Source organism: Ovis canadensis, chromosome 1 (assembly GCF_042477335.2).
Source record: "Ovis canadensis isolate MfBH-ARS-UI-01 breed Bighorn chromosome 1, ARS-UI_OviCan_v2, whole genome shotgun sequence".
NCBI lineage: Eukaryota > Metazoa > Chordata > Mammalia > Artiodactyla > Bovidae > Ovis > Ovis canadensis.
In genome coordinates, this window is record NC_091245.1 from 260,278,861 (window position 1) to 260,292,912 (window position 14,052).

At 38.5% G+C, this 14,052-nt stretch overlaps 1 protein-coding gene across 1 annotated transcript in view; it reads right to left on the bottom strand.

Annotated features, from left to right (window-relative positions):
* The window catches only part of DNAJC13 (DnaJ heat shock protein family (Hsp40) member C13), a 159,194-nt gene that overhangs the window by 38,809 nt on the left and 106,333 nt on the right, over window positions 1-14,052 (bottom strand). The window contains exons 34-40 of the mRNA XM_069565527.1: window positions 13,812-13,927; window positions 12,032-12,110; window positions 10,280-10,415; window positions 8,089-8,273; window positions 7,593-7,667; window positions 6,138-6,257; window positions 3,206-3,385 (exon numbers count right to left, since the gene is read on the bottom strand). Of these exons, the coding sequence (XP_069421628.1) occupies window positions 3,206-3,385; window positions 6,138-6,257; window positions 7,593-7,667; window positions 8,089-8,273; window positions 10,280-10,415; window positions 12,032-12,110; window positions 13,812-13,927 (891 nt within the window). The remainder of the gene's footprint in view (window positions 1-3,205; window positions 3,386-6,137; window positions 6,258-7,592; window positions 7,668-8,088; window positions 8,274-10,279; window positions 10,416-12,031; window positions 12,111-13,811; window positions 13,928-14,052) is intronic.

The following is a 14,052-nucleotide window of genomic DNA, read 5'->3' on the forward strand; positions in this document are numbered from 1 at the left end:
AGTTTTGCCAAGAAAATGCACTGGTCATAGCAAAGACCCTCTTCCAATAACACAAGAGAAGACTCTACACATGGACATCACCAGATGGTCAACACCGAAATCAGACTGATTATATTCTTTGCAGCCAAAGATGGAGAAGCTCTATACAATCAATAAAAACAAGACCAGAAGCTGACTGTGGCTCAGATCATGAACTCCTTATTACCAAATTTAGACTTAAATGGAAGAAAGTAGGGAAAACCGCTAGATCATTCAGGTACGACTTAAATCAAATCCCTTATGATTATACAGTGGAAGTGAGAAGTACATTTAAGGGCCTAGATCTCATAGAGTGCTTGATGAACTATGGAATGAGGTTCATGACACTGTACAGGAGACAGGGATCAAGACCATCCACATGGAAAAGAAATGCAAAAAAGCAAAATGGCTGTCTGGGGAGGCCTTACAAATGGCTGTGAAAAGAAGAGGTGAAAAGCAAAGGAGAAAAGGAAAGATTTAAGCATCTGAATGCAGAGTTCCAGAGAATAGCAAGAAGAGATAAGAAAGCCTTCTTCAGCAATCAATGCAGAGAAATAGAGGAAAACAACAGAATGGGAAAGACTAGAGATCTCTTCAAGAAAATTAGAGATACCAAGGGAACATTTCATGCAAAGATGGGCTTGATAAAGGACAGAAATGGTATGGACTTAACAGAAGCAGAAGATATTAAGAAGAGGTGGCAAGAATACATGGAAGAACTGTATAAAAAAGATCTTCATGATTCAGATAATCATGATGGTGTGATCACTCATCTAGAGCCAGACTTCCTGGAATGTGAAGTCAAGTGGGCCTTGGAAAGCATCACTACGAACAAAGCTAGTGGAGACGATGGAATTCCAGTTGAGCTGTTTCAAATCCCGAAAGATGATGCTGTGAAAGTGCTGCACTCAATATGCCAGCAAACCTGGAAAACTCAGCAGTGGCCACGGGACTGGAAAAGGTCAGTTTTCATTCCAATCCCAAAGAAAGGCAATGCCAAAGAATGCTCAAACTACCGCACAATTGCACTCATCTCACACACTAGTAAAGCAATGCTCAAAATTCTCCAAGCCAGGCTTCGGCAATACGTGAACTGTGAACTTCCTGATGTTCAAGCTGGTTTTAGAAAAGGCAGAGGAACCACAGATCAAATTGCCAACATCCACTGGATCATGGAAAAAGCAAGAGAAAGTTCCAGAAAAACATCAATTTCTGCTTTATTGACTATGCCAAAGCCTTTGACTGTGTGGATCACAAGAAACTGGAAAATTCTGAGAGATGACCTGCCTCTTGAGAAATCTGTATGCAGGTCAGGAAGCAGCAGTTAGAACTGGACATGGAACAACAGACTAGTTCCAAATAGGAAAAGGAGTACATCAAGGCTGTATATTGTCACCCTGCTTATTTAACTTATATGCAGAGTACGACATGAGAAACGCTGGACTGGAAGAAGCACAAGCTGGAATCAAGACTGCCTGGAGAAATATCAATAACCTCAGATATGCAGATGACACCACCCTTATGGCACAAAGTGAAGAGGAATTAAAAAGCCTCTTGATGAACGTGAAACTGGAGAGCGAAAAAGTTGGCTTAAAGTTCAACATTCAGAAAACGAAGATCATGGCATCTGCATGGGAAATAGATGGGGAAACAGTGGAAACAGTCTCAGACTTAATTTTTTTGGGCCCCCAAATCACTGCAGATGGTGATTGCAGCCATGAAATTAAAAGACGCTTACTCCTTGGAAGAAAAGTTATGACCAACCTAGAGAGCATATTCAAAAGCAGACATTACTTTGCCGACTAAGGTCCATCTAGTCAAGGCTATGGTTTTTCCAGTAGCCATGTATGGATGTGAGAGTTGGACTGTGAAGAAGGCAGAGCGCCAAAGAATGGATGCTTTTGAACTGTGGTGTTGGAGAAGACTCTTGAGAGTCCCTTGGACTGTAAGGAGATCCAACCAGTCCATTCTGAGGGAGATCTGCCCTGGGATTTCTTTGGAAGGACTGATGCTAAAGCTGAAACTCCAGTACTTTGGCCACCTCATGGGAAGAGTTGACTCATTGGAAAAGACTCTGATGCTGGGAGGGATTGGGGGCAGGAGAAGGGAACGACCGAGGATGAGATGGCTGGATGGCATCACTGACTCGATGGACGTGAGTCTGAGTGAACTCCGGGAGTTGGTGATGGGCAGGGAGGCCTGGTGTGCTGCAATTCATGGGGTCGCAAAGAGTCGGACATGACTGAGCTACTGAACTGAACTGAAGTGAAGAAACAGACATAAAGAACAGACTTAGGAACTCAAAGAGGGCAGGAGAGGGTGAGATGTATGGAGAGAGTAATATGGAAACTTACATTACCATATTTTTAAAATAGATAGCTAATGGGAATTTGCTGTATGTCTCAGGCAACTCAAACAAGAGCTCTATACCAACCTAGGGGGTAGGGTGGCGAGGGAGAAGGGAGAGAGGTTCAAGAGGGAGGGGACATATGTATACCTATGGCTGATTCATGCTGATGTTTGACAGAAAATAACAAAATTGTTTAAAGCAATTATCCTTCAACTAAAAAGTAAAGAATTTGAAATAAAAAAATGATTAAAAGAAAAGTTCATGCATTACAGCTTATTCTTCTATTTATATGAAAGACAATCAGGATCTATGTTGTCATTTATATCCAATATAGTAACTTGTTGATAACTGGAACAAGCACCCTGGGGGATAGGATGGGGAACAAGAGATGATTAAGTAGATTTGATCACTAGAGGCACATACTCACAATATGAATAATGAATAAGAAAGGAGTGACAGAAAAAGTATCTGTAAGTTAAAAAAAAAAATCTGTAAAAAAAAATCAGGTAAGTTCTCAAGCGTTTAGGTAAACAAGCTTCAACAGGACTGTTATCACTTCCTTGTTTTATACAACCATAATTCTGCAATCACAAAGGTGATTCTGAGTAATCAAGAAAAGATTAAGTTATGCCCAGTATATGCTATTGCAAATTCCATGGTCTTGAATTCTTCTGGGATAAGTGGTTAAAATAAAAAGATTTGGGGCTTAAAGAACAATAAGCTTAATAATCTTGAAAAACAGTTTATGCCTTGAGGGCTCCAGATAGCTAGGGCTTTGCTTTTGCATTAATCTACAGTTTGGGTTCAAATTCAGTGTTAAAGTAATGTTCACATTACCTGCTGGTTTGTTTCTTCACTTTTCTGAATACCACTCTCTTCCAGGGTGTAGTCATAATTAAACAGATAACCAAGCAGATGCCACAAAATTCCAGCTTGTAATAGGTGTGTCTGTAGCCAGAAATCCACAGCAAAAGAGCTAACACATTCTACCCCAAGGGCAGCCACTCTTGGAATACTCTGAGAATAAAAGTAATGGAATTAAAGGATTTTTAAAAAAAGCTCCCAAGAGAAACAGACTGTGAATGTATGAGAAGCTACTTAACTATCTTATTGTATGTGTGTTTACCTCCTCTTATATTTTCTATTCTGGTTTATATCTGAGTCCTATATCATTTAAAGCCTAAAATTAAAGTAACCATGTGACAAGACACAGAATTACTATTTTAAAAAATTAATTTGAAAACTGAAGCATGGTTGTTTACAATATTGTATTAGTTTCAGGTATACAACACAGAGATTCTTTTTTTTTGGAGATTATATTCTATTATAGTTAATACAAGATATTGGGTATAAGTCTTTGTGTTATACAATTGGATAACAAATCCTTCCTATCTATTTTATGAATGAAAGTGAAAGTCACTCAGTCATGTCTGACTCTTTGCGACCCCATGGACTATACAGTCCATGGAATTCTCCAGGCCAAAACACTGGAGTGGGTAGCGTTTCCCTTCTCCAGGGGATCTTCCCAACCCAGGGATAGAATCCAGGTCTCTTACATTGTAGGCAGGTTGTTTACCAGCTGAGCCATAAGGGAAGCCCAAGAATACTGGAGTGGGTAGCCTAACCCTTCTCCAGCAGATCTTCCTGACCTAGGAATCAAACCAGGGTCTCCTGCACTGTAGGCAGAATCTTTACCAACTGAGCTATCAGGGAAGCCCATTTTATACATAGCAGTTTGTATTTGTTATTTCCATTTTCCTCATTTGTCCCTCCTTGCCTCCCTCTTCCTTTTCTTTTTGGCAACCATAAGTTTGTTTTCTATGTCTGTGAGACTGTTTCTATTTTGTATATATGTTCATTTGTATTATTTTTTAGATTCCACATTTAAGTGATATCATACAGTGCCTGTCTTTGTCTGACTTGTTACACTAAGCATAATATTCTCTAGGTCATTCATACTGCTGCAAATGGCAATATTTCATTCTTTGTTTATGGCTCAATAACATTCCATTGTGTGTATTTGTGTGTATATATAAAGTGTGTGTGTGTATACACATCAACTTAAGCCAACCATTTGTTGATGAACACCTGGGTTGTTTTCATGCCTTTGCTATTATGAATAGTGCTATGAACACAGGGTGCACATATATTTTCAAATGTGTAGTTTTCCAGATAGGTACCTAGGAGTGGAACTTCTGGATCATATAGTAGCTCTGGGGCTTCCCTGGTGGTTCAGGCAGTAAAGAATCTGCCTGCAATGCAGGAGACCCAGGTTCAATCCCTGGGTCAAAAAGATCCCATGGAGAAGGGAATGGTTACCCACTTCAGTATTCTTTCTCTATTTTTAGTTTTATTAGGGAACCTCCGGAGAAGGCGATGGCACCCCACTCCAGTACTCTTGCCTGGAAAATCCCATGGACAGAGGAGCCCGGTGGGCTGCAGTCCATGGGGTCGGGAAGAGTCGGACATGACTGAGCGACTTCACTTTCACTTTTCACTTTCCTGCATTGGAGAAGGAAAGGGCAACCCACTCCAGTGTTCTTGCCTGGAGAATCCCCAGGGATGGCCTGGTAGGCTGCCATCTATGGGGTCGCACAGAGTCGGACACAACTGAAGCGACTTAGCAGCAACAGCAGCAGGGAACCTCCATGCTGTTTTCCATAGTGGCTGTACTACACCAACTTATATTCCCAACAACAGTATACAAGGGATCTCTTTCTCCACATCCTCTCCAGCATTTATTATTTGTAGACTTTTTGGTGATAGACATTCTGACCAAAGTGAGGTGATACCTCAATGTGGATTTGATTTGTACCAGAATTACTATCTTTGAAGCCAATTAGTGTTAAAGACTTGAGAATACTGTTTTGTTTCACCTCTTGTATTTTTAAAAACAGTGATGAGGCATTAGTAGCAATACATGTGCCAGTAATCTTAAGTGTATCAATGAAGCCTTTAGTGTAAGTGTACAGATTTACTTCTTTATACCAGCATTTCTTTCTTATTAGACACACCTAAGTATGTCAAGTAAATATAGCTGGGGACGTGTTTTCATCAGATTCCTTATTTCTAGGTACCTTAGCCCAGGATCAGCAAGCTAATCCTATTCTATTCCAACACAACTGTCACTCTGCTCAGTTACCAGAGAATCTCTTTCCTTTCCCATCACTTAACACATCACCCATAGTCAACTTCCCTCAGCAGTGCTGGACTGGGAAGAACAGCAAGCTCTCAGATCCCTATGGCCTTTTCATGCTATGACTTGACTCTTGGCTCAGAGATTAAAAGCGTTTGCCTACAATGTGAGAGACTCGGGTTCGATCCCTGGGTTGGGAAGATCCCCTGGAGAAGGAAATGGCAACCCACTCCAGTATTCTTGCCTGGAGAATCCCATGGAGAGAGGAGCCTGGCAGGCTACAGTCCACGGGGTCCCAAAGAATTGGACACGACTTCACTTTCACTTTCCTTCACTTTACTTTCACTAGACTGATAGCTTAGTCTTCTCTCTTGCTTCCCTGCCTGTTCAAATGTTCAGAGGAAACCAACTTCCATCTAGATATGTCACTCTTGTCTTATTCTTTGTGGGCCAGCCCAGGAACAAAGTCATCATTTACAGCAAGGATTCAGTGAAAAACGTTTTTAGAGATCCATGTCATTTACTTGAAAATAATTTTAGGAAAACAACTTATTTATAAATTGAGGACTGGCTACTTGACGAGAAAACTAATTGCTGACTGAATCCAGAAAAACAGTAAACGGTAACATCTACCTTGCCGAAATAGAGCACCCGACAGAGATCCCTGATGATGCCGGGCATTTCTGTAATCTTCTCTCGGCATTCTTCAAACTGGGCAGCCACACTATAGCATCTGCTTATGTGTCCACACACCTGCAGATAACACAACAGAGTAAAAAAAGGTCACTTGTGCATTCCTGTTTAAGACAGTGGAAATCAAATCAGCAGAGATTCGTAATAATGTTTAATGATATATATGACGCTCCAAAATTAAACAGAACATTTCTACTGAATTATCAGTATTTCTGGTTAAGATACCCTATAGATACAAGGTTGGCAAACCACGGCCACTATATGGCCACAGGCCAAGTCAACCATGATCTGTCTTTGTATGGTCAGGAAGCCTTAGCTTTTACATTTGCAAAGAGTTGTAAAAGTCACAAATAAGAAACATGCAATAGGATTTCCCTGGTGGTAGTGGACAAGAATCTATCTGCCAATGCAGGAAACACAGGTTTGATCCCTGGTCCAGAAAGAGTCCACATGCCGTGGGGCAATAAAGTCCATGTGCCACAACTACTAAACCTGTGCTCTAGAGTCCTCCAGCAGCAACTACTAAAGCCCATTCACCCTAGCACCAGTGCTCAGTGACAAGAGAAGTCACTGCAATTAGAAACCTGTGCACCATGATAAAGAGAAGCCCCCACTTCCGCAAGGAGAAAGCCCATGCTCTGCAACAAAGACCCAGTCCAACCAAAAATAAATAAATAATTTAAAAGATATGCAACAGACTACATGTAACCTGAATGTCTCAAATAATCACCCTCTAGCCCCTTATAAAAAAAAGTTTGCCAACTTCTGGATTAAAGTATTTTTGCCCTGAATTGTAATAATGTACTATACTTATTAATAAAAATACAGATGAAACTCAAAAGCCTGTACCGAATTGTTTTCTATTCTAAATTTTGCTGGCATACACAAAAGGTCAAAAAGATGCATTTTACAGTGATCTTAATGTTCCTGATGGATCTTCTACCAAATAATCCAACAGAAAAGAAGAAAATGAAAAATTCTAGGTATGGGAGTAAAGTATGGAAGTAAAGAAGGAATTAAGGAAGGGGATGGAAGATTAAGTGAAACAAAAATGGAAAAATTACAGATGTTTGAAACTGGGTAAAGGGGATATGGGATTCATTATATCACTCTATTATAAGGAAAAAAAATTAAGCCAACAGATTACATATGATTTACCACAGTGCTTATTAAAGTGTGATACACAGAATAACAGCATCAGAATCATCTGGGAATTTTGTTAGAAAAGCATATTCTCAGGCTCCTACCCTAGCCTTTCTGAATCAGAAACTTTGGGCAGAGGACCTGGGAGGCAGACCTCAGCAACCCAGGTTTTAATGAGCCCTCAAAGTGATTCTAAAACACACCTAACATCTGAACTACTAGTCTAGAGTAACTTTCTTGGAATAGCCTTACCTGTACTGACATGTCACTTGGTTTACTAGAACGATTCAAGATAGCCACACAGCGACTAAATGCCTCTTGTAACACCTGCACAGAAAGAAGTCTGCAGTTAACTCTCAAAGTTTGAAACAAGCCTCCTCTGCTAGGAACAAAACATTAATTAACCTTCTAGTATTAGAAACTTGGCAAATAAATGTTGGCTCAATTAACATTTGATAAATAAACAAGTAAACAAAGAACCCTGCAGTTTTTTCAAAGCATCCTGCTACACTATTTTGCAAGTAATATTAAGTTCACCAACTTTGAATCTAATATTCTCCAATTCATATTATGCAATAAGGCTCCATTTATTTTAATTTTGGTATTAGAATATAAAGAACATGGTAATCTGTTGCAATAAATTAAAGAAACTGTATCAACTGTATTCATACTTGGTGAATTCTTTATTGCTAAGAGACAGTTTGCCTAAACTAGCTTTAAGACAAGGACAAAGATCATTCCATATTACCTCAATCCCATTCTCCCGTCTAAGCTCTTCAGCATTGAGGGCTGAGCAGTTAACCGTATGGAAAGCCAGCTCTGCAGCAGCAGGCAACAATGGTGATTCTTTTGAGAAAAGGAGGTCATCTGAAGTTTCCATTGTTATAGTCCTAATTAGCATGGGGTATCCTGCATATTTATAAGGCTGTAAATCTGAGATAATTATGATTTTAAGTTAATTTTTAATTACATTGTCAAAAAAAAATTAAAACAGTCAACATCTTAAATGTTTCCTAATTCTAGTTTATATAAAGAAATTAAACTGAGAACAAATCCCTTGGATCTTTTCTACTAGCAAACTTGTTTGGTTGACCTCTCTAAAATGCTTCTACTAGAAAAAGAGTATTTCCTGGTATAAACTTTGTGTATAGTGGTTTTGATCCTTCGCAGAGTATCTACTTTCTGTATGGTCCATGTGATCTTTATAACTTTTACCTTTTGAGAATGACCAATAATCTACTTTAACCCATTTTTAAGACAGCTTAAATAAAAAAAGCTCCTTGGAACTGGTCCTGGTAGTCCTAACACATACATACATAAGGAAAAGAGTGAATGAATTAATGTTAAGTTCTATCAGATGAGGACCCACTACCGTAGAACTTACTGAGTATAAACTCCCTTTGTGAAAAGTAGAAGACAGCGTGAAAAAAAATTCTCACCTTGATAACACATAAAATGAGCTACAGCTGCACTATGGTGGCTAAAATAGAGTTATCAGCCAAAAAACAAACCAATGGTTTGAAAAGACTTCTTTAAATTTATTCTCATTAGTGATAAATGTCATGTAACTAAATGTTTTACAAATGCTTTCTGTTGAATTTATATGCAAAACTCAATCAATTAATCACTGCTCTAATGTCCAAGCTGCTCAATCCCCATGATGTCCCCTCCAATAAACTAGAATCCTACTTATCTTAAATTACCCAACACTCCTGTTTATCTCAGATTTCTCATTATTCTCTTATCTCCCACCATCCTACAGAGCAAATAGGTTTCCCATTTTGTGTGTAAGCCAAGTTTAGCTCCAAGCCAATGGACACACCTGTTATACTGAAACTAAATCCAACCTCCCCAACAAAGTCTAACTGTTAGGCTACCACAAATCACCCTAAAAACAACATCGGAAATTCCCAATAACCTGTACCAAAAAATCACTTATTTCATTTATAAAATTTTCATAGTGTTCCACAAGATCAGAGGATTTTGAGAGCTACCACAGAAAAATGAAGCGTGAGGGGATATATATGACCATTTGAAAAGCCTCTCTTGCCTTTTTTTTAAAAGATTTATTTATTTAATTTTTTGGCTGTGGTGGGTCTTCATTGTTGCACACGGGCTTTCTCCAGTTGCATAAAGCAGCGTGCAGCTTCTCATTGTGGTGGCTTCTCCTGTTCGGAAGCATAGCTCTAGGTTCAAGGACTTCAGTAGTTGCACCTTGCAGGCTCTAGAGCATGGGCTCAGCAGTTGTGGCACACAGGCTCAGTTGCTCCAAGGCATGTGAAACATTCCCAGGCCAAGGACTGGACCAGTGTCCCTTGCACTGGAAGGTGGATTCTTAACCACTGGACCTCGAAGGAAGCTCTGTTGCTTTTTAAAAAACAGAACACCCTAGATGTTTTCAGCCTTTAGACGTTTATAGATAGGTGGAGTCTTACAAAAGACATGATCCTTAAATTCCAGGTCCATTTTAGATCTCATTTAAATATGTTTATTATTAAATGGCTAAAGACAAAACTAACCAAGTACCTCCACAGAACAGAAATGTCCTTTAAGAAGGAACAATGAAATCTTATTGAGAATGTAAACTACTGAAAAACATAGGCAAGAATTGTAAGGTATAAAACAAACATTTTGGGTCTAACTACAGAAAACTACTCTTTTACTGTATTTAAAATGGAATTCCAAGAGTCTTCTGCATAAATAATTAGAAATACGTAGGAGGAAGGTTCAAGAGGGAGGGGACATATGTATACTTACGGCTGATTCACAGTGTTGTACAGCAGAAACCAACACAACATTGTAAAGCAATTATTCTCCAAATAAAAATAAATTTAATAAAAAATAATAAAAAAATATTAACCCCCTCCAAAAGAAATAAGCGGCAGAAACAAGGAACATGGTAGAATTAGCTAGAGGAAAAATCATAACACATGCCTTACCTTCTTTATGACGGTTGAAGAGAATGCTCTGAGTTTTCAGAATTAAAATTATATTCTCTGGATCTGGTCCATCCATAATTTTTGCTGATTTGGTACATAAAAATTCATAGGCTTTATTTACCTTTTCAAACATATCCTGTATGTAACCAAAGACAATCAACCTTGAATTCAGAACACCTAAAATCACAACTTAGAACACAGCTAGTTTGTATTTTACTAATAACTTTAGTTACTATTTTGTTCTGTTTTTTATATTAAGGAATTCATTAGAACTGTAATTTAGGTGGCATAGTTTTCAGATGAAACAACTTTTTTTTCCCCATAAAAGGTATTCAATGATCTCAATACCATTTACTGAAAATTTTTTCTTCACTGGCTTATACCATAAATGTTATATTAAATTCATATACACCAGATATAGTTTCTGAATTATTATAAAAAGTTATAAGAGGTACTATTTTTTAAGCACTATGGCAGGCACTTTGCTAAATGCTTTACATACATTATTTCACATAATTCTCAAAACACTATATAAGGTGTGTACCCTTAATAACCTCATTTTTAAGATGTTACATAACTTGCCTAAGGTCACAAAGCCCACTGCTGACAGAGCTAAGACTCCTATATCCATGCTCTTAATTACTATTCTATAATGTTCCTTGATCTATATGTTGATCTTTGTGCCAGTAGAATACTGTATTACTATTGTAGTTTTACAGAGTACTTAGTATCTGGTAGTTTAAGTCTAGAAATATAATACTGATTTCAAAATTTCTTCCTATATTGACTGTTTTCTTTCCTAGATTAATCTGAACTGCTTTAAATTTCTCAAAAAATGTCCCAGGTTTTTTGATTAAAACTACCTTAAGTACATAAAAGTGATTTTTTTTTCAATGCTATCTTCCTACTCAGGAATATTGCCTATCTCTAATAAAAAACACTAGCCTTGAATCAGGGGAAACTACCTGAAGTTTTTAGCAACAGACTATGAGCACTAGTTTTAGGGGTCCTTATGTGATTTTATGAGTGTCCACTGGCATTATAGTAGGAAGCTGCAAAAGACAAGATCAGGGAATGCTGGCAGCAGATGACTTTAACTCTGAACCAAATTTTCTGTTTTTTCATTAACAGTCATAAGAAGTTGGATGTCATTAGAAAGAAAGAAACTACCCAAAGCAATCTGAGTGGCAATGGATCACCGACAAATGAATTAAGTTCACCCATCTCTTGGCTGTCTTCAATTACTCATATGACAGCTCATTAGAGTTCATTTTCAAACAAACATGGGTAAGAAAAGAGAATTAAAACCTTAAGTTACTAGTCGTGCTTCCCCAGTGGCTCAGCTGATAAAGAACTGGCCTGCCAATGCAGGAGACGCCAAGAAATGTGGGTTTGATCCCTAAGTCAGGAAGACCCACTGGAGAAGGAAATGGCACCCTGCTAAAGTATTACTTATTCTTGCCTGGAAAATTCCATGGACAGAGGAGCCTGGTGGGCTACAGTCCATGGGATCACAAAGAGTCAGACATGACTGAGCACACTCACACTAGTCAAAGAACAGTCCTTTTGATAAAGTGAGAGATGACCATCTATGCAAAAAATGAGCACGTCGATCAGAAGTTAATTTAACCTATACTAGACATATATTATGAGGCAGACACTGGTGCATAAGTATATCTTTTCTCTACCTGAAACAGCAGTAGAACAAAAGCAAGTCAACCCCAAGGCCCTAACTCGAAAGGCAGTACATACCCTCCCTTCTGGATTTTTATCAGGATGATATTTCTGTGCAAGTCTGAAGTAAGCTTTTCTAACTTTGCTCTCATCATGCCTGCAAAATAGGAAAACTGTTTCATGAATTGAGTAATGTACAAGAAAAATATTTACACAATCATCTAAAATGATTATTTTAAGAACCTTACTTTTATTGTGTATGATCATATATTAGGCACCTAATTAAATCAGTAAGACTTAAGTAGGTTTGTTCTTTTTTAAAAAATGTTTTATCTATTTTAATTAAAGGATAATTCCTTTACAATATTGCGATGGTTTCTGTCATAAATCAGTATGAATCAGCTATTGGCATACATGTGTTCCCTCCATCTTGAACCTCCCTCACAATTCCTCCTCACCCTATCCCCCTAGGTCTACACAGAGCACCAGCTTTGGGTGCCCTGCTTCATGCACCAAACTCTCACTGGTTATCTATTTTACATATGGTAATGTATATGTTTCAATGCTATTTTTTCAAATTATCCCACCCTCTTCTCCTGCTAAGTCCAAAAGTCTGTTCTCTACATCTGTGTAGCCTTTGCTGCCCTATATGTAGGATCATTGATAAAGATTATTCTTATGTATAATCTTTACCCTTAAAAAAAAGTTGCCTATACAAGGTTACCATATTCACTTCAAATAACAAAACCATATTTGTGGTTCAAATAACTTAGAATTAATTTTAAATCAACTTTTCAAAATGTCACTTCAAACTATAATTCTAAGTTATTTTAACCTTCAGTTCAGTTCAGTCACTCAGCCGTGTCCAACTCTTTGCATTCCCATGGACTGCAGCACACAGGTTTCCCTGTCCATCACCAACTCCCAGAGCTTGCTCCAACTCATGTCCATTGAGTCCATGATGCCACCCAACCATCTCGTCTTCTGTCGTCCCCTTTTCCTCCTTCGTGAATCTTTCCCAACATCAGGGTCTTTTCTAATCAATCAGTTCTTCGTATCAGCTGGCCAAAGTATTGAAGCTTCAGCATCAGTCCTTCAAAAGAATATTCAGGACTGATTTCCTTTAGCATAGACTGGTTGGATCTCCTTGCTGTCCAAGGAACTCTCAAGAGTCTTCTCCAACATCACAGTTCGAAAGCATCAATTTTTCGACACTCAGCTTTCTTTATGGTCTAACTCTCACATCTATACATGTGGTGTTGGAGAAGACGCTTTAGAGTCTCTTGGACTGCAAGGAGATCCAACCAGTCCATTCTGAAGGAGATCAGCCCTGGGATTTCTTTGGAAGGAATGATGCTGAAGCTGAAACTCCAGTACTTTGGCCACCTCATGCGAAGAGTTGACTCATTGGAAAAGACTCTGACGCTGGGAGGGACTGAAGGTGGGAGGAGAAGGGGACGACAGAGGATGAGATGGCTGGATGGCATCACTGACTCGATGGACGTGAGTCTGAGTGAACTCCGGGAGTTGGTGATGGACAGGGAGGCCTGGTGTGCTGCGATTCATGGGGTCGCAAAGAGTTGGACACGACTGAGCAACTGAACTGAACTGAACTGGAAAAACCATAGCTTCAACTATCAGGACCTTTGTCGGTAAAGTTTTAACTTTCAGCCTATACTTAAAATGTTTTTCTTTTTTTTTCCTATCATATGTATTCTACTATAAACTTCACTGATTAATAAATCTGCATTCTTTCCTATACGTATTTACTATCCTAGACACACTGCTATCAAATGTCTTCCTTAGGTATAAGACAAATTGCAAGGAGATGGGAAAGATGATACTAAAAATGACTCACGGTCCCTGTCCTTGAGGGAGATTAAGCAGTTCATAAGCATCATCTATTGACATTGTAGGTGGCTTCTTTTCTACTTCCTTCTTCCAGGCATCAAGGGTATCTTTTAGAAGCTTGACCTTAAAGACAGAATCAAAAGTTATGTTTAGCAGCAGCAGCAGCAAAGTAAAACTATTTCAGAATATAATTTGTAAGTTATGAAACTGTTGTGTTATATTTACTTAGATTGACATTTTAGGCTAAA